General features: G+C 63.0%; 1 protein-coding gene and 2 long non-coding RNA genes across 12 annotated transcripts; 2 read left to right on the forward strand and 1 right to left on the reverse strand.

Moving 5' to 3' along the window:
- Positions 1-598: 598 nt before the first annotated feature.
- Positions 599-14,232, forward strand: CIRBP (cold inducible RNA binding protein). Of its 10 annotated transcripts, none has more exons than XR_004669418.3 (8): positions 946-1,093; positions 10,357-10,465; positions 10,570-10,676; positions 10,759-10,897; positions 10,981-11,062; positions 11,409-11,479; positions 13,730-13,863; positions 14,071-14,232. XR_004669418.3 is itself a non-coding variant. In XM_034951820.3 (7 exons), exons 1-7 carry the CDS (start codon positions 1,064-1,066, stop codon positions 11,867-11,869), a joined length of 555 nt encoding a protein of 184 aa, XP_034807711.1. In that variant the 5' UTR covers positions 599-1,063; the 3' UTR covers positions 11,870-12,596. The 10 variants fall into 10 exon arrangements, 8 of the variants coding, with proteins under 8 accessions (XP_034807711.1, XP_034807710.1, XP_063456804.1 ...); XR_008622207.2 differs by lacking the exon at positions 946-1,093 and adding an exon at positions 8,611-8,846 and having other exon boundaries at positions 10,296-10,465; XM_034951820.3 differs by lacking the exons at positions 13,730-13,863; positions 14,071-14,232 and adding an exon at positions 11,853-12,596 and having other exon boundaries at positions 599-1,093.
- Positions 6,917-9,398, reverse strand: LOC130540994 (uncharacterized). Its single transcript, XR_008955030.2, has 2 exons — positions 9,261-9,398; positions 6,917-7,832 (listed from the first exon to the last, which is right to left on the reverse strand). It is a non-coding gene; the product is annotated as an uncharacterized LOC130540994 (long non-coding RNA).
- Positions 14,233-14,376: 144 nt separating the features above from the next.
- On the forward strand, positions 14,377-18,775 carry FAM174C (family with sequence similarity 174 member C). The gene is made up of 3 exons (XR_004669419.3): positions 14,377-15,255; positions 16,658-16,774; positions 18,308-18,775. It is a non-coding gene; the product is annotated as a family with sequence similarity 174 member C (long non-coding RNA).
- Positions 18,776-20,761: the final 1,986 nt, after the last annotated feature.

A 20,761-nucleotide genomic window follows, 5' to 3' on the forward strand; every position in this document is an offset into this window, starting at 1 on the left:
ATGCCGACCCCCACCCCAGCCTGGGGATCCCAGGGGTCAAGGCTGTGCCCTGGGGGCGTGGGGTGGGGTATGGAGCTCCAGGCTCAGAGCCCTGGCCTGGTAGGGTCAGCCCAACCAGGGGTGCAGCGGGCGGAGGGGCGGCAGGCGAAGGCCAAGTGTGCGTAGGGAAGCACGGAGAGGTAAACTGAGGCACAAAGAGGGCAGGGACCGCTGGGATCTCGGGGGGCGGGGTCGGCCCTGGATCGCTCCCTTCCCCCCACCATTGAGGAAAAAGTTGAATGGGAGGGGGCGGCCCCCGGAAACCCGCCGGGATGGAAACGCGGTTTCCAGGGCAACGCGCCGCGAAAGGAGCCTGACGTCACCCCGGGTAGGGCGCCCTGCCCGCCCCCGTCCGCGCGTCGCGCGGCCCAGGCCCCGCCCACCAGCGGGGAAGCCTCATTGGTGATCGCACCGCTCGCTCATCGGCGTGCCCCAGTAGCAGCGCGACGAAGCCTCCAGAAGGCGGGACTTCAGCCCGGCAGCGCCGAGTGCGCAGGCGCAAGCGCGGAGGCGCTGCAGCCCCGCCTCTCTCCCCGCGCGTCTGCAAACTTGGGGGCGGGAGGCGCAGCCGAGGGTCTGACGGCTGCGGCGGGGCCTGGACGGAAGAGGGGGCGAGCCCCGGGGCGCCGCACGTGGACCCCCGGCACGGGCACGCTCACGTGCACCCGTCCTTTCACGCCAACGCGTTTCCTGCTGCCCCCACCCCTGCACCACTGCACGTCCCAGACCCCGGCCCAGCCTCCCCGCGGTCCCTAGGCTGGGGGAGCTCAGACAGAAGGCTAGGAGGAGGGGGACTTTGGGGCTGAGGCTTTGCCAAAGGAGCAGGAGTTTGCCAAGTGTTGTAGGAAGCGGGAAGGGTGCGCCAGGTAGGGGGCACGGCGTGTGCCAAGGCCCGGAAACGTGAAACCGAGTGCTTTTCGGGGGCAACCGGGAAGTCAGTTGGTGGAGAAAAATCAAAGATGGGAGGAAAGGCGAGGCTGACAAGGACCCTAAACGGTGATTCCCCAAGTCGGCCACTGGAGGGATGACTTGGGGGACCAGGGAGGAAGAGCAGGTGAGGGGGAGCGGCGGCCAGGACATCTGGGAGGTGGCTGGACCCGTGGCCTGGACTTTGGGGGGCGGTCGAGTTGGATCGATGATCGATGGGGACCCTGGCGGCTTCACCCTGGGGGAGGTAGAGACGAAAAAGGAACTACGGTGTGCCCGGAAGGTGGTGGCTTTAAGTCCACAGGGAGGTGGTTGGCAAGGCAGGGGTAACGGGGAAGGAGAAAATCTGAAATGCCGGTGTGAGCTCCGGGCCAAGAGAGTTGAGGACTCAGGAGGCAGGAATCCCCCGTGGCCGCCCGCTGCTTGGCTGTGGGCTCCAACTTGGTGTGTGCTCAGAGAAGGCAGTGGTTGGAGTGAACAGGGCCTGTGCCAGGTGGGGAGACTAGCCAAGGTGTTTGTGCAGCCTGGCCTCTGGAGCGGCCTGGGAAGAGCTGGAGTTCGCAGGGTGGGAGCTGCCCTGTGGCTGGGAGCCCGTGCTGGCGTCCCTGCCAGGCGGTGATCTCACAGGTGAGCGGTGCTTGGGGAGACGCGGAGCTGTGGGCGGGCAGGAGAAGGTCAGTGGAGGTCATGGCTTTTGGCTTGAGGCCGGAGTCCTCTGGGGGTGGCCGAATGGGCCCTTGGAGCTGCCTTGGGAGGTGGCTAGGGTGGACAGCAGTGGAAGCCAGGCCCTTGGCTTGGAGCCACTGGGTTGGAGGGATTGAGCCAGTGCCCGGGCACAGCCGCCCCCACAGGGCCTTGCCCCACCCGCCCTCCTCTCCCAGCACCATGGGAATGGGAGTTACCGGGCTGGAGGCTGGGGACGCCACCACCCCGTGGCCAAGGGCGTTGGGGCCCAACCCAGGAGCCTGGTGCAGCCCCACCCACGGGCCGCCCAGCCCTGGAAGGGCAGAGAACTGGCTGCCTCTGGGGTCACTTGGGACAGGTGAGCAGCCCAGCCCAGCCCAGCGGGTGGGGGAGGGGAGGCTGTCACCTGGGCCCTGCCTCCACCCTCTTTCTGGTTCTCACTCCCTCCATTTCTCTTTCTTTTGCCTTTCTCTATTTCTGTCCCGATCTCTGGCGCTCTCCCCAACCCAGTACCACCATCTCCGCCCCTCCGTCCCTCCGCTGCTTCCGCCCCCTCTCTGGGGGCCCCCTTCACCCCGGGGCACATTCCAGCCTCCTCCCCCGCCTTGCAGTCCCTCCCTGGAGCCAGCTGCCTCCTCGGTTGCCAGAGCAGAGGGAGTGGGCTTGGGCCGAGGTCGGAGGTCGAGGAGCGGGCGGGAGCCTGGGAGGGCACCCCCAACCCCTCTGGAATGTGGGCGGAGCGGGGCAAGGGAGACAGCTGGTTTCCACGGAGGGCACACGCCCCATACCCAGGACGCTACCCACACTCAGCCCTGGGGGAGAGCAAGCAAAACCAATGGGTGCCATCCCACGAGGGGCCTGCACAGCCATCCCACACCCCCGACCAGCACGCCCGGGACAGCCCTCCACAGGCCACGCATTTATGGGTGCGGCTGGTGTGCCAGGCTCCCAGATACACAACCCCCCCCCCCAGACACACCCCATATACCTGTCCCCAACCTCAATCCACTGTGTGACCCTAAAACAAACAGAACCTCCTCGCTCAGCCTGGGCCAAGGCCTCCCCGAACAAAACTCCAGCCTGCAGAGTCACACCACACCCCGCAGCTGTCACCAGATACAAAGAGGGCCCTGACCAGATACAGAGAGGGCAGCAGCCTTCCCCCACAACCAACACACGCCTGGGCGGGGGCAGGAACACCCCCAGGGCCTCCAGCCACAGACACTCACCCACTCACCCCTCTGTGCACCAGTGAGCCTCCGCTGCCCAGCCAAGCTTGACTTCAGCCTGCTGGAGTCTGGGTGGGGGATGGAGAGGGGTTCCCAGGCGAGCCCCAACCTATGCCTTCCAAAAGTCTTTCTGTGCATGTTGGAAATACAAGTGAAACAGGAGAGTTAGCATACGGGATAATTATTATTTTTGTTTGTTTTTGTTTTGAGACGGAGTCTCACTCTGTCGCCCTGGCTGGAGTGCATTGGCGCGATCTCAGCTCACCGCAACCTCTGCCTCCCGGGTTCAAGTGATTCTCCTGCCTCAGCCTCCGGAGTAGCTGGGATTACAGGCGCCCGCCACCACGCCCGGCTAATTTTTGTATTTTTTTAGTAGAGACGGGCTTTCCCCATGTTGGCCAGGCTGGTCTCGAACTCCTGATCTCAAGTGATCTGCCTGTCTCGGCCTCCTAAAGTGCTGGGATTACAGGCGTGAGCTACAGCGTCCAGCCCAATTTTATTTATTTTTAGTAGAGAAGGGGTTTCACCATGTTGGTCAGGCTGGTCTCAAACTCCTGCCCTCAAATGATCCACCCGCATTGGCCTCCCAAATTGCTGGGATTACAGGTGTGAGCCACCACACCTGGCCCCAGTTATTAGTATTTTCGAGACGGGGTCTCACTCTCTTTCCAGGCTGGAACGCAGTGGCTCCATCACAGCTCACTGCAGCCTCGCTGGAACTCGTGGGCTCAAGCGATCCTCCTGCCTCAGCCTCCTGAGTAGCTGGGACTACAGGTGAGCACCACCACGCCCAGCTAATTTTGCTTTTTTTTTTTTTTTTTGTAGAGACAGGGTCTAGCTATGTTGCCCTGGCTGGTATCAAACTCCTGGACTCAAACGAAAGTGCTGGGATTCCAGGCATGAGCCAGCGTTCCCGGCCTGCATACGGGATGATTCCATGTGGACTGCCACATCAAGGAAGCAAACAAGGAAAGCCTGGCGCTGCGTGGAGCTGTCTTTCGCTGCTAACTGCCCTTGACCGACTTCCTACCAGGTCTTCCCCGTGCGCCTCTAACCCCAGGAGGTGCTGCTGGCATGCCCACCTCTCAGATGAAGCAGTGCGGTCCAGAGAGCGTCTTGAACACCGCCTGCCTCACAGCTGGGCCCCTGACCCTCCAGGGACTGTGGCTGAGCAGCCATGGCTGCCTGGACAGGTGTCCCCTGGCCCGTCTGTCCGTCTGGATGTGGGAACCCTCCAGGCACGCGGGGGCGGGCAGGTGCCAGGTGCCTCTCCAGCAAGATGCAACATAGGTGTCTTCACTCGCACTCCGTAGGTCCTGAGCCCCTGCAGCTGCCTGGGAGAGTGGGGAAATACTCTCCACTTGTCCCACTCCACTGCTGCCATGGAGATACCTCCCACCCTAGGCAGGGCCACCCTGAGCCTGGTTGGCTTTGCAGGAAATCCCCACTCTTTGGCCTCTCTGTTAGGCACAGGACCTGTAGTCCCATGAGAGGGAACTGGGCCCAGGTGGAGATCCATCCGCCTACCCCAGAGCGCGCATCTGTTGCTAAGCAACATCTGAGGCTGCATGGAGGTGGGGGCTCCGGAGCCCCCACACCTTTTCCCAGTTTCAGAAACTAGGTGGCTGCATCCCCAGCCTCCACGCAGGCGAGCCTAAGCCTCGGTCAGCTTTAGGGTGTCCGTGGGCCATGCAGGGTCTTGGGCCTTTCACAGACACCTGATCTGCACGTCACAGACACGCATGGGTGCACGTCACTGCACGTCCGCCACATGTGCTTGGCTGGTCTGCGCCCCAGCAGAAGGGGTCACCTATGTCTCTGCAGTATCCTGTGTACTGAAAGAGCAAACAGGTGTGTGACCCCAGGGCAGGTCGGGGTCCGTCCTGTCCCCAGCCTGTCTACTGCGTGTGCCTGTGGCAGGCAGGGTCTCCGGATGCCGAGTGCATGGTGTATGACTTTGTGTCCAGTGGGTACGAAGCAGGGGTGTGGGTGTGCACCTGTGTGTGGCCTGTGGCGGGGTGTGTGTGCCGGGGATGTCCCTCTGTGGCCCAGGCCTGGCCTTTGGGCTGCTGGGATGGCCTGGCCGGGGCAGGAGTAGACAGGGCCTCCCAGCCTCCACATTCCTGAGCTGTGACTCAGGCCTGTGGGGAGGGGGTGAGTCACAGGGAAGGGAAGCCGACTCACCCTGCGACCGCATCCGAGGAACAGGAGGGAAACTGAGGCTGGGGAGCAGCTCAGTCCGGCTTTCCTGTGTAGCAGCCCCTGAATCTCAGGCCCGGGGGTGGGGCGGGGTGGGGGGGTGGCGCGCGGGGCCTCCCAGGGGACCTGAGATCCCAGCCCTGGACTCAGCTGGGAGCTGGGGGAAGAGGCAGGTTTAACCCTTCCTCTTCTGGGCTTCTGGAACTCTGGGCTGCCCTGGGAGGCGCGGCTCCCGCTGACACAGCACGCGTGCCCACCCCAGGGACATGAGTCACAGCACCAGGCATGGACACATATGCTCTGTGGGTCCCGGCACACCCGAGTCACGCACACCCAGCCCTGTCCCCGGCTGCCCCCACATCCACATCCGGATAAGCGCACACTTTGGAGTCCAAGCGCCCACCTCCTTGGGTTGCACACACAGCGCCACGCAGACGGGTTCCTGTGTCTTTGCACACACGCGGGTGCCGGGGGCTCCGTGCACACACCTCCAAGACTGCGTGCACGCCCCTATATGCCCTGCGCACCGACGCAGGCCGGCCTGGGGTCCCTGCACTCACCACGCCGTGTGCACTCGCACATAGCTACACATTCGTGTCCACACAAGCTTGTGTCTCTGTCCTCTGCCCACGGGCACACATGTGCGCCACACCTGGCAACCCGCACGCCCGGTCTCTGCATCCCCCACCCTGGCTCTGGGCCCCGCGTACTGGGGCCAGCTGGGCCGGCTGCAGCCTCTGCCAGGACGGTCCTATTTCTGCGCCCCCGCGGGGCGGCCGCCAGGTGCACGGTCCCGGCCCCCGCCTGGCTAGGAGGGGGCGGTAATTATGCGGCCCCGGGGTCCCCCCCACGCGCCTTTCATCCTTGGCCACGCCCGTCCCAGGCCTAGACGCTCTCTACCGCCTCCCGCCCGGTCATTAGTCGGGGTCGGGGGAGGACCCGGCGTCCGGCGGGCGGGGCCCCGTGGGGAGGGCGGAGTGGGCGGTGCGGGAGCGAGGGGGCTCCGCCCTCGTCTCCATGGCGACGTCATGCAGGGGCGGAGGCCCGGGAGGAGTATCAGGGTGCAGGAGGTGCGCGCCCCTTCCGAGACGGCAGGCTGGAAAGGGGGCGGATTTGTGAATGGGCCCACGGGGCCCAAGACAGACGCGCGGGGAGCAGGTTCGGGGACTCTGACTGATCCCCGCGCCTCGCCGGGCAGGGGCGAGCCCCGCGCGTCGTGCCCGGAATAGCAGCCTCGCCCCCGCCCGGCGCGGCTATTTTGAGCTCCTCCGCTGGGGCCGAGGCGCGGGGGCGGCGGAGGCTGGGGGTCGACACGCAGGCTGCGTCCTCGCCCCGCGAGATTGGACCCCTCGAGGACTGTGCGCTGTGGCCGCGCAGGGCTGGGCGGCGGGGCCCCCTCTCCCACGCGAGGCGTCTGCGTGGAGCGGCGGCACCGGGAGCCCGGGCGCTCGACCCAAACGCCGCGGACGGAGCGAGGCCGCAGCGCCCCCTGGTGTCCGCAACGAGCAGCGCGTCCCGGTCGGGTCCCGCATGGTCAGTGGCCAGCAAGGGTGGATGAAGGGGTCCCAGCCGCCTGAGACCCCCGGTGGGGACACAGGATCGCGGTGAGACACCTGGGAGTCACAGGTGCTCGCAGACGCAGCTGACCCCAGAGGCACAGGTACGGACACAGGTCCACACCTGGAAGCCGGTGCACAGTGCTCGGCACAGATGCAAAGCGGCAGGTGTGCGTAGGTTTGTGTCAACGCCACCCTGGGAACCCAGGATGGCTGCGGACACTCACGGAGCCCGCACCCAGGAACCCGCTCGTAGTAAGCGCTTAATAACTAGGCACTGGCTGAATGAATGAATGAATGAATGAACACGGCGCTTCGCAAAACCAGGAAAAGGCAGAGGCTCACAGAACCAGGGAACGATGGGTTGGGGGGAGCGGCAAGAATTACGCAATTATGCAGGGGCCGCTGTGACTACCAGGCACCCCCTCCAACTCCCCCCCTACAAGGGCTGCTCTGGGGCAGAGAACGTCCCCCGCGCTGACTGCTGGGGCTGGGGGCTGGGGGGGCAGATCAGAAAGAATGGGCCTGAATTGCTCCCAGGCTGGGCATGTGGCGCCCGCGTCTGGGGCTCCAGTGGGTGGGTGGCCCCTCCCGCATGGCGGGCGCAGGGGAGCTCGGTGCTGATGTCTCTCTCCTTTAATAACCACCCTGCGTGAGTGGCTGACGCAGCAGCCGGCTGCCGCTGACGGGGAGTGGGGCGGCTGTAGTGGGGGGGCCCGAGGTGCAGAGGGGGTGGTGATGAGTCACACAGCTGCTGCCTGGGGGAGGGGGTCTTGAGCCCATGAGGGGTCCCAGAGACCTTGTCACTGGAGACAGCGCCCCTGGCTACCCCCACCTCGATCCACTTGAGGGTGGAAGTGAGTCTGAGGTCAGGAGTGGGGCCGGGATTTCCCTGGGATGAGCAACAAAACGGGGGTCTCTGTACGCCAACTTCCCCCAGCTTGTCAGCAGAGGGTCATCCCTCCGAAGACTTTCTGAGGCAGAGAGGCAGGGGTCCGCGCTGGCTTCTTCCACCAGGGCTGAGGGAGGCGGCGGCATGAGATGATTCCTGGGCGAGGAGCAAGTGATGGCCATAGAGGGCCCCCCAGAGGCTTTGGGGCCGCCGAAGAGTAGTGAGTGAGGGTCCTTGTAAAGCTGGTTCTCCAGATGGCGGCGGCTTTAAGACTCCCCTCCGCCAACGAGGCTCAGTAGGGGAGGCCTGTGGAAGGAGAGAAAAGGCCTGGGTGGAGGAGCAGAGTGGGCCTGGCCCCGCGTGGGGAGCGAGTGCGCCGTTGGTGTGCAGCACGGTGGGAGGGGAGGCCGAGGGCCGGGCTGAGTGCTGGGGTGCAGTGGGGACTCGAGGTGTCCGCCTGCACCCGACAGCAGGGACGCACAACACTATCCGGCCAGGCGAGTGTGGGGGTGTGGGCCACGCACCCAGCCGTGATAATCGCGGTTCCAGTGGGAGTTAGGCTTGGGTGCGGGTTGGAGTTTGTAGGCAAACTGGGTTGCGTAAAGTTGGGGTGCACCAAAGTGTGGCGATGTAGGAAGAATTGGGATTGCGAATATTGGGGTTCGCATGAATGGGGTTGTCTCTGTTGGGGTTTGGGTGGGCATGGGGTTGATGGCAGGAATGGAGTGCTGGGGTGCTGGGAAAACTGGGACGTCGATTGTATTGGCAAGAATATCACGACAGGTGTCGGGGTTCAGATGAAGTTGGGATGTCTGACAGCCGGGTCTTGGTTGGGTAGGGGATCTGGGCTAGGTTGTTATGTCGGGACTGCTGGAGCACAGGCAAAGTCGGGGTCCCAGTGACACCCAGAGGTCCCCATGAGGCCGGAGGCCTGGGAATCGGGGCTAGAGGCCCATTTGTTCCCCGCCGCAGGCCAGGGAGCGGGCACGCGTAACTGGGTCAGCCCCGCCCCGCCGCGCGCTGGTCACGCCCCCTCGAGCGTGGGTGGAGGACTGCGGACTGCAAACGTCTCGGCCAATAGTCGAGCCCGACAACAGTGCGCGGGAGGGGGCGGAACCGAGATAGACTCGGCCCCCAGCTCATGAATATAAGACGCAGGCGCGCCCTCTGATTGGCCCAGGATGTGTAGGGGGCGGGGCCCGGCGGAGGCGTATATAAGGCCGGGCTCGGGGACGCCCCCCCTCACTCGCGCGTTAGGAGGCTCGGGTCGTTGTGGTGCGTCGTGTTCCCGCTTGCGTCAGGGACCTGCCCGACTCAGTGGTGAGGGCCCTGGCTGCACCGGCTCCGAGGAGCTCGGGGCGGCGGGCGGCCTGCGGCGGCCAGGCGAGGCGGGGCCGCAGCGGCACGCCCCTGGGAGGGGGCGGGCCCGGGGTGGAGTCCGCCCCGCCGGCGGCGAGGGACAGCGGGAGATTGGGCCGAGTAGCGGCCAGAGGGCCTCTCCCCGCCGGTCCGGGCCGCCGGCGACCCGGTTGCCGCCGCAAAATGGCGGCCGCGAGCTCGAGGCTGTGCCCAGCGAAATGGCGGGAGCGCCGAGTGCCCGGATGGAGTGGCGCAGGGTGCGCGCGGGGCGCATGCGCACGCGGCGGGGGCGGGGCCACGTGGCGCGCCCGGTCTCCAGGGCCGCTTTCCCGGCCTTGGGGCTGGAGGTATCCACACACCAACGCTTTTGCTTACCGAGCCTTAGTTTCCTCCTTTTCCCATTGCGATTGCATGAGGGAAAGGACGGCCTCGTAAATCTTGGGTAGGCGTGGCCCGTTCTAGTGTGGTTCCTCGTCTGCCACGTCGTGCTTTGCGCCCAAAGTTTGGTCCAAGTTGGCACAGCTCCCAGTGCCAGACTTCCAAGTCTAGTTCTCAGAGCCACTGGGTGGCGGCCATTCCCAGCCAATGAATGCTTTGTCTGTGTCAGCACTGACCGCCCCCTTAAATAGCCAGTTCTCCTAAATGCCACTTCCCCTGCCTGGAAATGCTGCCTTATCACTTCCGGGGCCATCCCTTCCCGATTCCCGGCCGAGGTCCTGTCTATGGAAGTGAGTACCTGCCCTGAGGTGCCCCCCAGGACGGGGCAGCCTCCCTGACAGCCAGCCCCCCCAGTCTCAGGAGGCATTTTATAGTGAACAGAAGCACGTTCTGGTCCAGCAACAAGTAGATGTCAGTCGGTTAGGGTAGGAGTTGGCACTAGTTCGGAAATAGAACCTGAGAGTGCAGTCCTGCCCAGGGCACAACTGGAAGGCTGTGGGGGAAGGGAGACACCCGTTGTGGAAATGGGTGCGGCCTGCCTTCAGTCTTGGGGGTGGATGGAGTAAATTATTTGAATTAAGAAGTCCTAGGTGGCTGGGTGCGGTGGCTCACACTTGTAATCCCAAAACTTTGGGTGGCCACGGTGGGAGGATTGCTTGAGCCCAGGAGTTTCAGACCAGCCTGGGCAACAGAGCAAGACCCCATCTCTACTAAAACAATTTTGAAAAATTATCCAGGCGTGGTGGTGTACACCTACAGTCCCAGTTTCTTGGGAGGCTGAGGTAGGAGGATTGCTTGAGCCCAGGAGGTGGAGGCTGCAGTGATCCCTGCACTCCAGCCTGGGTGACAGCTAGACACACTGCCCCCGACCCCAAAAAAATAAGTCCTAGGTATGAGTTTGAGATAATGAAAAATAAAAATCTGACTTTCTAATATTTCCCCTAAAAAATACATGTCATTTACATAAAATAGGAAGCGGGGAGAGGTGGTGAGAGATGACCCCTGTTGAGGATTTCATTGGTGTCTGCCACAGGCCGCCATGGCATCAGATGAAGGCAAACTTTTTGTTGGAGGGCTGAGTTTTGACACCAATGAGCAGTCGCTGGAGCAGGTCTTCTCAAAGTACGGACAGATCTCTGAAGGTGAGGCTGCTGCTGGGCCCGCGGCCCTGGGCGGGGGGGGCTTGTGCTCCTCCTACCTGGAAGTACAGCTGGGTGCTGACTGCAGATCTCTCTCCCCTGCACAGTGGTGGTTGTGAAAGACAGGGAGACCCAGAGATCTCGGGGATTTGGGTTTGTCACCTTTGAGAACATTGACGACGCTAAGGATGCCATGATGGCCATGAATGGGAAGGTGAGGATCAGGGTGCTGAGCGGGAGTCCCATCTCGAGGATGGGGCACCCACCCGCTAACCCGTCCCGCCCTCTGTCTCCAGTCTGTAGATGGACGGCAGATCCGAGTAGACCAGGCAGGCAAGTCGTCAGACAACCGATCCCGTGGGTACCGTGGTGGCTCTGCCGGGGGCCGGGGCTTCTTCCGCGGGGGCCGAGGACGGGGCCGTGGGTTCTCTAGAGGTGAGTGCCATGAGCGGGTCCCTTGGGGATGCTGTGAGGTACTGCTGGTGGGAGCTGGTACTCACTTTTTCCTGTATGTGCAGGAGGAGGGGACCGAGGCTATGGGGGGAACCGGTTCGAGTCCAGGAGTGGGGGCTACGGAGGCTCCAGAGACTACTATAGCAGGTGAGGGGGAGGCCAGCCCAAGCACGGGTGGTTGCGGGATGGCCAGCTTCAGTCCCGGGTCCCAGGTCCCTGGGGGAGCTGAGATGAGACTGGCTGGGCAAGGAGCAGAGGCAGGTGGGGGCCCAGGCCAAGAGGAGAGGAGACTGCTCAGGACATTCACAGAAGCGGGAGGGCCTGGGGGACAGGCTGGTGGAGATTTTGGACGATTTCCAAGATTCTGCCCTGCTGGGGTCCTTGTTGCATCCCCAGAAGGGACGGCTGGCATGGGGGCCGGCGGCTCAGCCTGTTGTGGCAGAGCAGAAGTAGACGGGTACCTTCCGGTACTCAACATTTGTCTGTCTTGCAGCCGGAGTCAGAGTGGTGGCTACAGTGACCGGAGCTCGGGCGGGTCCTACAGAGACAGTTATGACAGTTACGGTAAGTCACACTCCGAGGGCGCCACGCTGCTGTGGCCTGCGGTGGGAGCTCGGTTCACCTTGGTGCCCTCTCCAAGCACTTTAGGCTGGACACTCAGACCTTGTCACTGTGCTTGCCCAGAAGAGGCGCATCTGTCCTCAGAGCCATTTCTATCGCAGGACGCAAAAGCCAAATGAGACTGACCAAAAAGGCAAGGGAGAGCGAGGGCCCGCTGGGCAGTCAGCTAGGTGCATGTGTGGCCGCAGGCCAGCCTCCCTCGGCTGTGGGGGGTGGTTGCTCCCCGGCCGCAGGCCGCGCCCTGGTCTGGCCTCTGGGGTGAAGCTGCCTCTCGTTGCTTCGGTGCCTTTACACTGTGCCTGCTTCTTGTCCTCAGCTACACACAACGAGTAAAAACCCTTCCTGCTCAAGATCGTCCTTCCAATGGCTGTGTGTTTAAAGATTGTGGGAGCTTCGCTGAACGTTAATGTGTAGTAAACGCACCTCCTTGTATTCCCACTTTCGTAGTCATTTCGGTTCTGATCTTGTCAAACCCAGCCTGACCGCTTCTGACGCCGGGATGGCCTCGTTACTAGACTTTTCTTTTTAAGGAAGTGCTGTTTTTTTTTGAGGGGTTTCAAAACATTTTGAAAAGCATTTACTTTTTTGACCACGAGCCATGAGTTTTCAAAAAAATCGGGGGTTGTGTGGGTTTTTGGTTTTTGTTTTAGTTTTTGGTTGCGTTGCCTTTTTTTTTTTAGTGGGGTTGGCCCCATGAAGTGGGTGCCCCATTCACTTCTCTGAGATCGAACGGACTGTGAATCCGCTCTGTCGGAAGCTGAGCAAGCTGTGGCTTTTTTCCAACTCCGTGTGACGTTTCTGAGTGTAGTGTGGTAGGACCCCGGCGGGTGTGGCAGCAACTGCCCTGGAGCCCCAGCCCCTGCGTCCATCTGTGCTGTGCGCCCCACAGTAGACGTGCAGACGTCCCTGAGAGGTTCTTGAAGATGTTTATTTATATTGTCCTTTTTTACTGGAAGACGTACGCATACTCCATCGATGTTGTATTTGCAGTGGCTGAGGAATTCTTGTACGCAGTTTTCTTTGGCTTTACGAAGCCGATTAAAAGACCGTGTGAAATGAACCTTGCTCTGACAATTCCCTTGCATTGCACCACACACTCCTTGCTGCGGGCTCCTGCAGCCAGACCTGAGCAGAGAGAGAAGGTGGAGAAGCAGTGGGTCTGAAAGCCTTGCCTGGGGCCTGCAGAGCTAGAAAGGGAGGCCCAGCAGACTGGCGCTGGTCAGGGTAGGGGAGCCAGGCGGGGGACGGGAGCGGGCAGCTCAGGCCTCAGGGCAGCCCTGGGAGGCTTCTGGCAGTGGTGGCCAGAGGGCTGGACTGTGCGGGCAGCTTAGCAGGGACAGTGGACGTGCACCTGACGCTGACCTGGACTGCCTCAGTCTAGAAGCAGGCCAGAGAGCAGAGGCACGTGGCATCTCAGGGCGACCTCAGACGGCCAGCCGGTTAGCTAGTTCTGCTGTTGCTTCACGAGTTCTGAGCATTCTCTGCTAGCCTATGGAAGCTGCAGCCCTCGGAGGACAGAAGTGTTGTGCGCCCAACAGAACCCTCTGAGACGCAAGCTGCTCCCTTGGCTAGCTCATATGTGGAAATAGCCCTGTAATTCGAGGTAACTCCTTCCGCTCGTGTCCACATCCCTCTTGTTGAGAGCTCACTGAAAGTCATGTGCCCGGGGAATGTTCCTGTGACTGTTTTTTGTTTTTCCTTTTTTTTTTTTAACTTTGTTTTTGTTTTTTTCAATTAAGCTGGAACTAAAGTCAGGCCCGGCCATTACGCTCCCCACGTGCAGCCAGGTGCAGCCTGGGCCCAGTCATGCCTGGCTCATAGATGAGATCCCTTAAGCAGGATTGGAGACCAGTGAACGCCCCCGCCTTTTGGATTTTTTGCTCATCAATTGACCGTCTTTTCCAGACCTCTTAAGTCACACTCTTAGCTTTCTCTGATGTCTGTTGCCGCCATTAGTTTTTTTCTAGAGCCCACACTGGCCCACATAGCTCCATCCCATACGGGTAGCTGGCTCCAGCTGCGCCAAGGTGCAGACCCGCCCTGGGCATGCTGGCCTGTGACGGAGCCTGAGGTCACAGCCCCCTGACTAGCCTGAGACCTTCCTAGGGGCTGTGGCTGTTTCCGGGGAGGCCGGGAGGGGCAGCTGTGAGCCCCGTGGAGGACGTCGGGAGTAACGCTGCTTTGCTTTGGCAGGTTGAAGGGGCCCGGCCAGGACTCGGGGAAGGGTGGCCTGAGAGCAGCGATGACCTCTGGGGTCACTGTCCCAGGAGGGACTTCACCTGGAACAAGAGCTGGAGGCAGCCGCTTGCCCAGGAGGCTTGTCCCCTGTAAGTGCTTTCGGGAAGAGTGGCATGTGGCGCTGAGCCCTGTCCCGGGCGACACCTGGGCGTTTCAGTGAGTCCTGCTCTCCCGCACCTATGGCCCCGCGGCGGGCGCCTTTCGGTGTGTGTTGGGTGCAGGGCAGCGCCTCCCGGGAGCGCCGGGTCCCCCGCCTGGAGCCCGCGCCTGTTCTCCCTCCCTCCTCCTCCTTCCAGGAGGCGCTTCGCCAGTGAGGTGCGGGCTCAGGGCCTCGAGTCTCTCCTGGAGCACGGGCTGCGGTGCGCTGGCAGCTTACGGGGCGGCCAGTCCTTGCCCACAACGATGTGGAGCCCTGTGAAAGTCGGATTCGAATAAAGGGCCACGTGTGCACCCAGAAAGCCGAGTCTGTGGTTCAGGGGGGTCTGTCGGCGGAGCGGGGCCACTGGGAGAAAAGCCTGCGGACCTCGGTTCAGCGCACGAGCAGGACCCGACAAGGAAGACTGCAAGGGTCATTGTCCGAGCAGTGACCGCGGGGGGCTCGCCATTGAGGGGGTTCGCAGCGCGGAGACTCCAGTCCCGCGGGATCTGAGGCGCACTCGGCTTCGGGGGAGCGGCGGCCGCGCAGCCGCTGTCAGGCCCCGTCTTGGGCCGAGCCCCGGGTCCCCTGCAGCAGGCTGGGGAGCGGGACGCCACCTTCCTGGGCCCTGGATGTGGCCGACGTGTTCTCAGTGTCCGTGAGGCCGGGGCAGGAGTGGCGGGGGCCGCCCCGAAGTGGGTGGGAATGAGCGGCCCGAGGTCCTGAAGTCGGGGTCCGCCCCGTTCCCCCGCTGCCAGCCCCATTTCCTCGGAAGCCGCGACCCCCCACGCTGGGCTGGCAGTTCTGGGCTCTGCCTGCTGCGCCTTGCCGGGGCTCCCACGGGCGGGCTCCGGGCCTCCGTCCTGATCCCTTGGAGCGGGTCGACGAAGCAAGCTCCGCGGCGGGCGCGCGGGGCACTGTGGGTAGCGCCGGGGCTCACCAGGCGCAGGCGGGGCCCGACGTCAAGCTCCGCCTCCACGCCCCATTGGCCGGCATCACCTCCGCGCGCCTGACTGACAGCGCGCATAGGGGCGGGGCGCCGCCACCGCTTCCACCGGGCCATGGGGCCGCGCGTGCTGCAGCCGCCGCCGCTGCTGCTGCTGCTGCTGGCGCTGCTGCTGGCGGCGCTGCCGTGCGGTGCCGAAGAGGCCTCGCCGCTGCGCCCCGCGCAGGTCACGTTGTCGCCGCCGCCGGCCGTGACGAACGGGAGCCAGCCGGGCGCGCCGCACAACAGCACGCACGCGCGTCCGCCGGGGGCATCGGGCTCGGCGCTTACGCGCTCCTTCTACGTGATCCTGGGCTTCTGCGGCCTGACCGCGCTCTACTTCCTGATCCGGGCGTTTAGGTGCGTCAGGCGCACGCGGGCGCCGTCTCCCAGCCGTGGCCAATTAGCGCGCGCCTAGTGCGTCACGTGCCCGGCCGCGGGGTCCTCCCCTCCCTCCCTCTCTCCCTCCCTCCCTCCCTCCCTCCCTCCCTCCCTCCCTCTCTCCCTCCCTCCCTCCCTCCCTCTCTCCCTGCTGGAGTGGGCGTGGGCGGTGCTGTGCGGGGTCGTCACGTGGTGTGGGCGGTGCAGGGGCCACGGAACTCACCCGCTCTCTAGCCTGCGCCTGGGGTTCGAGGTGCCCAGCGCCGCCGCCTCTTAACTTGGGGGTGACGCTGCCCGTTTCCCAGGTGGAGCCACTGAAGCCGGAGCATGCCGGGCAGGGGTCAGGCCCTGGCGGGGCGAGGGGGCCTCCTTGGCTCCTTGTCGCCGGATGCCCGTCCTCGTTCTCATCTTCCCGCCTGCCGCCACGCCTTTCCGTGGGGTCCCGATATTTTCCTTTCTGCTTCTACCCACTGAAGCTGGTTCGTCGCCAGGGTCGGCCGCGTGCCCGCCTTGGGTGCTCCCACAGCCCGGGAGGTGCAGCTGCGTCCCCAGACCCTCGCGGGGGTCTCCAGCTGTAGGCAGCCCTTGGGCAGGAGGGGCTTTTGCCTGTTCAGGCCACCCCGGCTTCCCTGGCCTGTGGGTCCAGTCTCCTCTGGGCTCCTGACTACCCAGTGTGGCTGCTTCTCCCGGGTGGGAGAGACACTGCGAGGACCTTATCCCTCCCCATCACCACCCTGGCAAAGTCAAGCCTCTTTTTATTTTTTATAAGTTTTTACTGTAGCTATGGGGTCTCGCCATGTTACCCGCGCTGGTCTGAACTCCTGGGCTCAAGTGATCCTTCTTCGTTGGCCTCCCAAAGTGCTAGCATTATAGATGTGAGCACCTGCACTCCGCCATGCTGCTTTTTATGGGCCCTGTGCAGAGCCTCCCCTGTGCTCCACACCTCTTCCTGTGGAAGCACCTGCTGCGCGCTCTCCCCTGCCTGTATGCCGCGCCCTCCCTGCCTCCCTGGCTGCTGGGGCCACCAGGGGCTTGGCCCTGAGACAGGCTTCCATTCTGTTGTCTTTGGCAAAGTCTCACCCCTGTGTGAGCCTCATTCTTTTCATCAGTGCAATGGGAGTGACATCAGCGTGCCTCTCCTGGGGTCCTGGCGCAGGGGAGATGGGAGGGCCTGCTAGGGCACATGTCTTACTGTCATCGCCATGGGAGTGAATGGTAATCACTTGGCGATTAGGACATGAAAGAAGCAGGCACAGCAAAACCAGGGAGGTCTGCAGCAGGGCTCGGGGGTCCAGTAGAGGACGGCAATGAGAGTCCTGAGGGAAGGAGGAGGCAGGGTTGGCGGGGAGGGGCCATTGACTATGCCTGGACCTACTTCCAGGTTGAAGAAGCCTCAGCGGAGGCGATACGGCCTTCTCGCCAACACTGAGGACCCCACGGAGATGGCCTCGCTGGACAGCGACGAGGAGACGGTCTTTGAGTCCCGGAATCTGAGATGGTGTGCACCCTTCCCCAGCTCTGGGGCCTCGGTTGGCAGGCTGGGCTGGAGACTCAGCAGGACCCCGGGGACTTGGCCAAGCCATGGAGTGGTCCCTGCAATCACAGCTGACAGCGGTAGTCAGGCCACGGCCCCACTGGGCAGGGCTCATCCCTTCTCCCAGCCTCCATTTACAACTTTTTTTTTTTAATTTAAATGTTTGTTCATTTATTTATTTTTGAGGTGGAGTGGCGCGATCCCAACTCACCGCAACCTCCGCCTCCGGGATTGAGGCGATTTTCCTGCCACAGCCTCCCGAGTAGCTGGGATTACAGGCACCCGCCACCACGCCTCGCTAATTTTTTGTATTTAGTAGAGATGGGGTTTCACCATGTTGGCCAGGCTGGGCTCCAACTCCTTACCTCAGGTGATCCATCTGCCTGGGCCTCGCAAAGAGCTGGGATTACAGGTGTGAGCCACCGCACCTGACCTAAGTTTTGTTTTGTTTTGAGATGGAGTTTCGCTCTTGTTGCCCAGGCTGGAGTGCAATGGCACGATCTCTGCTCACTGCAACCTCCACCTCCCAGATTCAAGCATTTCTCCCATCGCAGCCTCTTGAGTAGCTGGGATTAAAGGTGCTCACCACTACACCTGGCTAATTTTTGTAGTTTTAGTAGAGACAGGGTTTCACCATGTTGGCCAGGCTGGTCTCGAACTCCTGACCTCAGGTGATCTGCCCGCTTCGGCCTCCCAAAGTGCTGGGATTACAGGCGTGAGCCACCGTGGTCAGCCTTCTTGCTTCTTTAAGGCAGGAAAGCGGCTGCAGGGCTTAGGGTAGTGGGTGCTCAACCTGGGCCCCTCCCTGAGAGATGAGGTCTAAGTCAGGTGGAGAACTGACTGCAGGATGCTTCTGAGCAGGCAGGGTCAGGGAGGGCCTCTCCCTGTGTGTAATGGGGCTGACTGCAGGATGCTTCTGAGCGGGCGGGGTCAGGGAGGGCCTCTCCCTGGTGTAATGGGGCTGGCTTCTGGAAGAGTGTCTCAGGCCGAGGGAACAGCAGGGAGCGGCCGGGCTGGGCAGATGCCGGGCGGGACTGGGGTAGGCCTGGGCATTGAGGCAGGTGTCAGGGGTTAGCAGGGTTCTGGGCAGGGAATGATGGGTATGTTGCGCTGCAGTGTGGCTGCTGGGGGGACCTTGGCCTGTTGGGTGGCAGGCATGGAGGCTGGGAGACCAGGAGACAGGGCGGCCTCTGGGGACAGCTCTGACTTTTTGATCCCCCAGGGAGGGAGGCACTGGGATCCCTCCCCATGGTCTGACTCCATCCTGGGAACTCCTCCCAGGTTTCTTCTACCTCCTGGCTGGGGGCCCCTTCCCCCGGGGTGGGCAGCTGCGCAGGGCCCAGGAGGCCAGGGAGGGAGGCCAGGGGAGGGAGGCTGGGCCCTGGTGGACCGAGGGGCCTGGACAGGCTGCCTGCCCCTGTCTGACCTGGGTGAGCCTCTGCCCGGCAGGGCGGGCCCTTCACTCCTTCCCTCTCACCCTTGACCCCCTGCTTTCAGATGCTGAGCCAGGGAGGCGGCCCTTCCAGCAGCCATGAGGGAAGGACAGGAGATGGGGCCCACCCCAGTGCCCAGCAACCCCCTGCTTCACCGCTCATTCCCCTGCTGGCCCCGGGGCTGGTCTCACCCAGTGCCAACCCAAGAGCTCCTTTTGGAACCTGCACAGCCCGCCCATCTGTTGCCACCTGCACCCACCGCTGGACCATGCAGCCTCGCCTCCCGGATGCTGTCCCAGCCTGGCCGAGGGTCCCAGGTGAAGACCAGAGGGACCCCAACAGCCACCGCCCAGGACGCTGAGGCTCCCTTGCCTGACTGTGACTTGTGCCTCTCTCCTGCCCCCGTGGGGACATGGCAGCCCAGAGCCAAGGCTGGGTGGGCAGGTGACCCAAGGAACCTTTCTGGGAACACCTTCTCGCCAGGCTGGGAACAATAAATGCAGCCATGTCTCTGCAGCTGGTGCTGACCCCATGCCACCTCTAGACCCGTGTGTACTGGTGCAGCCAGTGTGGGGGTGGGTGGCAGAGCAGGGCTCAGGCCATCCTCGGTTCCCCATCTGCGACCATGCTTGGGTTCTCCAGCCTTGCTCCCGAGTGAGGAACCCATCTCCAGCTGCCTGGGATGAGGCCCCGCCTGTCAGCATCTCTCTTCCTAGAGAGAACTCCTATTCATCCGTCAAAGCCCCTGCCCCAGGGCCCCCTCTATGCCATCCCTTCAGCCTGGGTCTCATGGGCCCTGCCCTGGAGTATCCCCACATCACCCTCATGGATACCTCTGGCAATGATTCCAGGGAGCCCCAGAGCTCTGCTGCAGGAGGCTGGAGTTCCCTGCGGCCTGGGCCCCCATGCTGGACACTCCTCCCCCATCTGCCTCCTGTGGAACTTGGAGCCTGAGACCCCATCCCAGGCAAGGTGCTTAATCAGCTTCCCTGGGGCCTTGTTCTTCCTGCAGGGGCCTGTGTCTGGGCGGAGTCCAGCCCTGGCCTGTCATCCTGTCCCCCATGAGGTTAGCCTTGGAGAGACCATGGTGCGTGGGTACCCACGGCCTGAGGTTCCCCACAGGCAACCTGTCTGGAGCTGCCACTGCCCTGTCATGAGGAGGAGCTGCCACCAGGTGGCAGCCTTGGGCCACCCAGTTCTCTGGCTGTCTCCCTGGTCCTAACCCTTCATGTGAGAAAGCGAGTCCAGCACAGCCCATTTGTCACTCCACTTCCTGAGCCCACCGTGTCCTCACATCCACTGGGGGATGGGCAGTCCCCCAGGTTTGCATCTCACATACCTGCCGACCCTCCCTGTCCGCCGCCAGGGTTGGGAGGGGCTGTCTCCACTGGGGGCCAGGCTATCGCCCCCTCAGACCAGGGTCCCCTGTCCTGGTACTATCTGTTCCCTTGGGCATGTCCATCTGACCAGGCCTGCCAAGGCTCTGCTTACGTTTCTCCTTCCCCCTCCAGTGCCCCGGTCCTTCTCTGCCCCAGCCTCAGCTGCCCCCTCCAGGAAGTCCTCCCTGATTTCCCACCCCAGCCTGTTCTTTAGGGGAATCCTGCAGGGAAGGTTGGGGAAGCAACGCTTAAAGTGAGGGCAGAGCCCGAGGGAGGCCCCTGAGACTGCAGGTGGGGAGGGCAGCTTGGCTCAGCCTGGCTGTGTGTGGGACTGGGGACAAGCAGGTCACACCTATGCCCCGGGCTCTGCTGTTCCCCATCTGTCTGGCCGTTGCGTCTGTCTCCAAACTCCCGTTTGCATCTCTCCATCTGCCTCCTTCACTTTGTCTCTGTCCGTCTCTGTCTCCATGTCTGACCCTCTGGGACGCACTTTTAACAGGCACGGAGACACCAGCCCCGGCCCCCAACCCTGTGATCTGCGCCCCCCGTCCCACAGCTCTGAGCGCTTTCACCAGCTTCAAAAGGCACATTAATTACTCTAATGAGGTCAGGAGAGACCCACGCTCTGCCATCCGGAGTCGGAACATGCCCCAGCCCCCAGCCCAGCCGCCGCCCCCGCTCGAGCAGGGAGAGGGGCTCTGCTGCCTCCGTCCCCTCTGCCTGTCGGGGCCCGTGCTGCACCCCGCGTTGGTGCAGAGTAATTGGCAGCCCCCCGAGGTTAATGCACTGTTAGCCAGGGATTCTCCTGGGCTCAGAGCCGGAGAGGGGCCTGTCGGCGAGAAACGAAAGGCCCCAGGTCCCGGCTGGTGCTCGGCTTGTGAGCGTGTGTGTGCCCGTGGGAGTGCGTGTGTGTGCGGGTGCCTGGGAGCTTGGGGGGACAGGCAGTGGCTTCCTCCACCTCTCCCACGCAGACACGCAGGCACAGGTACCCACAAAATACAGCCTCGTAGACACACGCACACACGCTAAGCAACGCGGACAGTTCCGTGGATGGGACGCCCGCAGCCCCGCGGGACACGCGATCACACACATGGGTGTGACCTGCTCAGATCCTAACCCCACGCCGGGAGGTGTCTCAG

This window comes from Pan paniscus, chromosome 20 (genome assembly GCF_029289425.2).
Source record: "Pan paniscus chromosome 20, NHGRI_mPanPan1-v2.0_pri, whole genome shotgun sequence".
Classification (NCBI taxonomy): Eukaryota; Metazoa; Chordata; class Mammalia; order Primates; family Hominidae; genus Pan; species Pan paniscus.

Bases quoted from the DNA above. Each gene is read 5' to 3' on its own strand.
- CIRBP (XM_034951819.3), top strand. From the start codon at position 1,064: ATGACTTGGGGGACCAGGGAGGAAGAGCAG. The intron at 10,466-10,569 runs GTGAGGCTGCTG...TCCCCTGCACAG, and splicing joins GTACGGACAGATCTCTGAAG to TGGTGGTTGTGAAAGACAGG. The intron at 11,063-11,408 runs GTGAGGGGGAGG...TCTGTCTTGCAG, and splicing joins TCCAGAGACTACTATAGCAG to CCGGAGTCAGAGTGGTGGCT.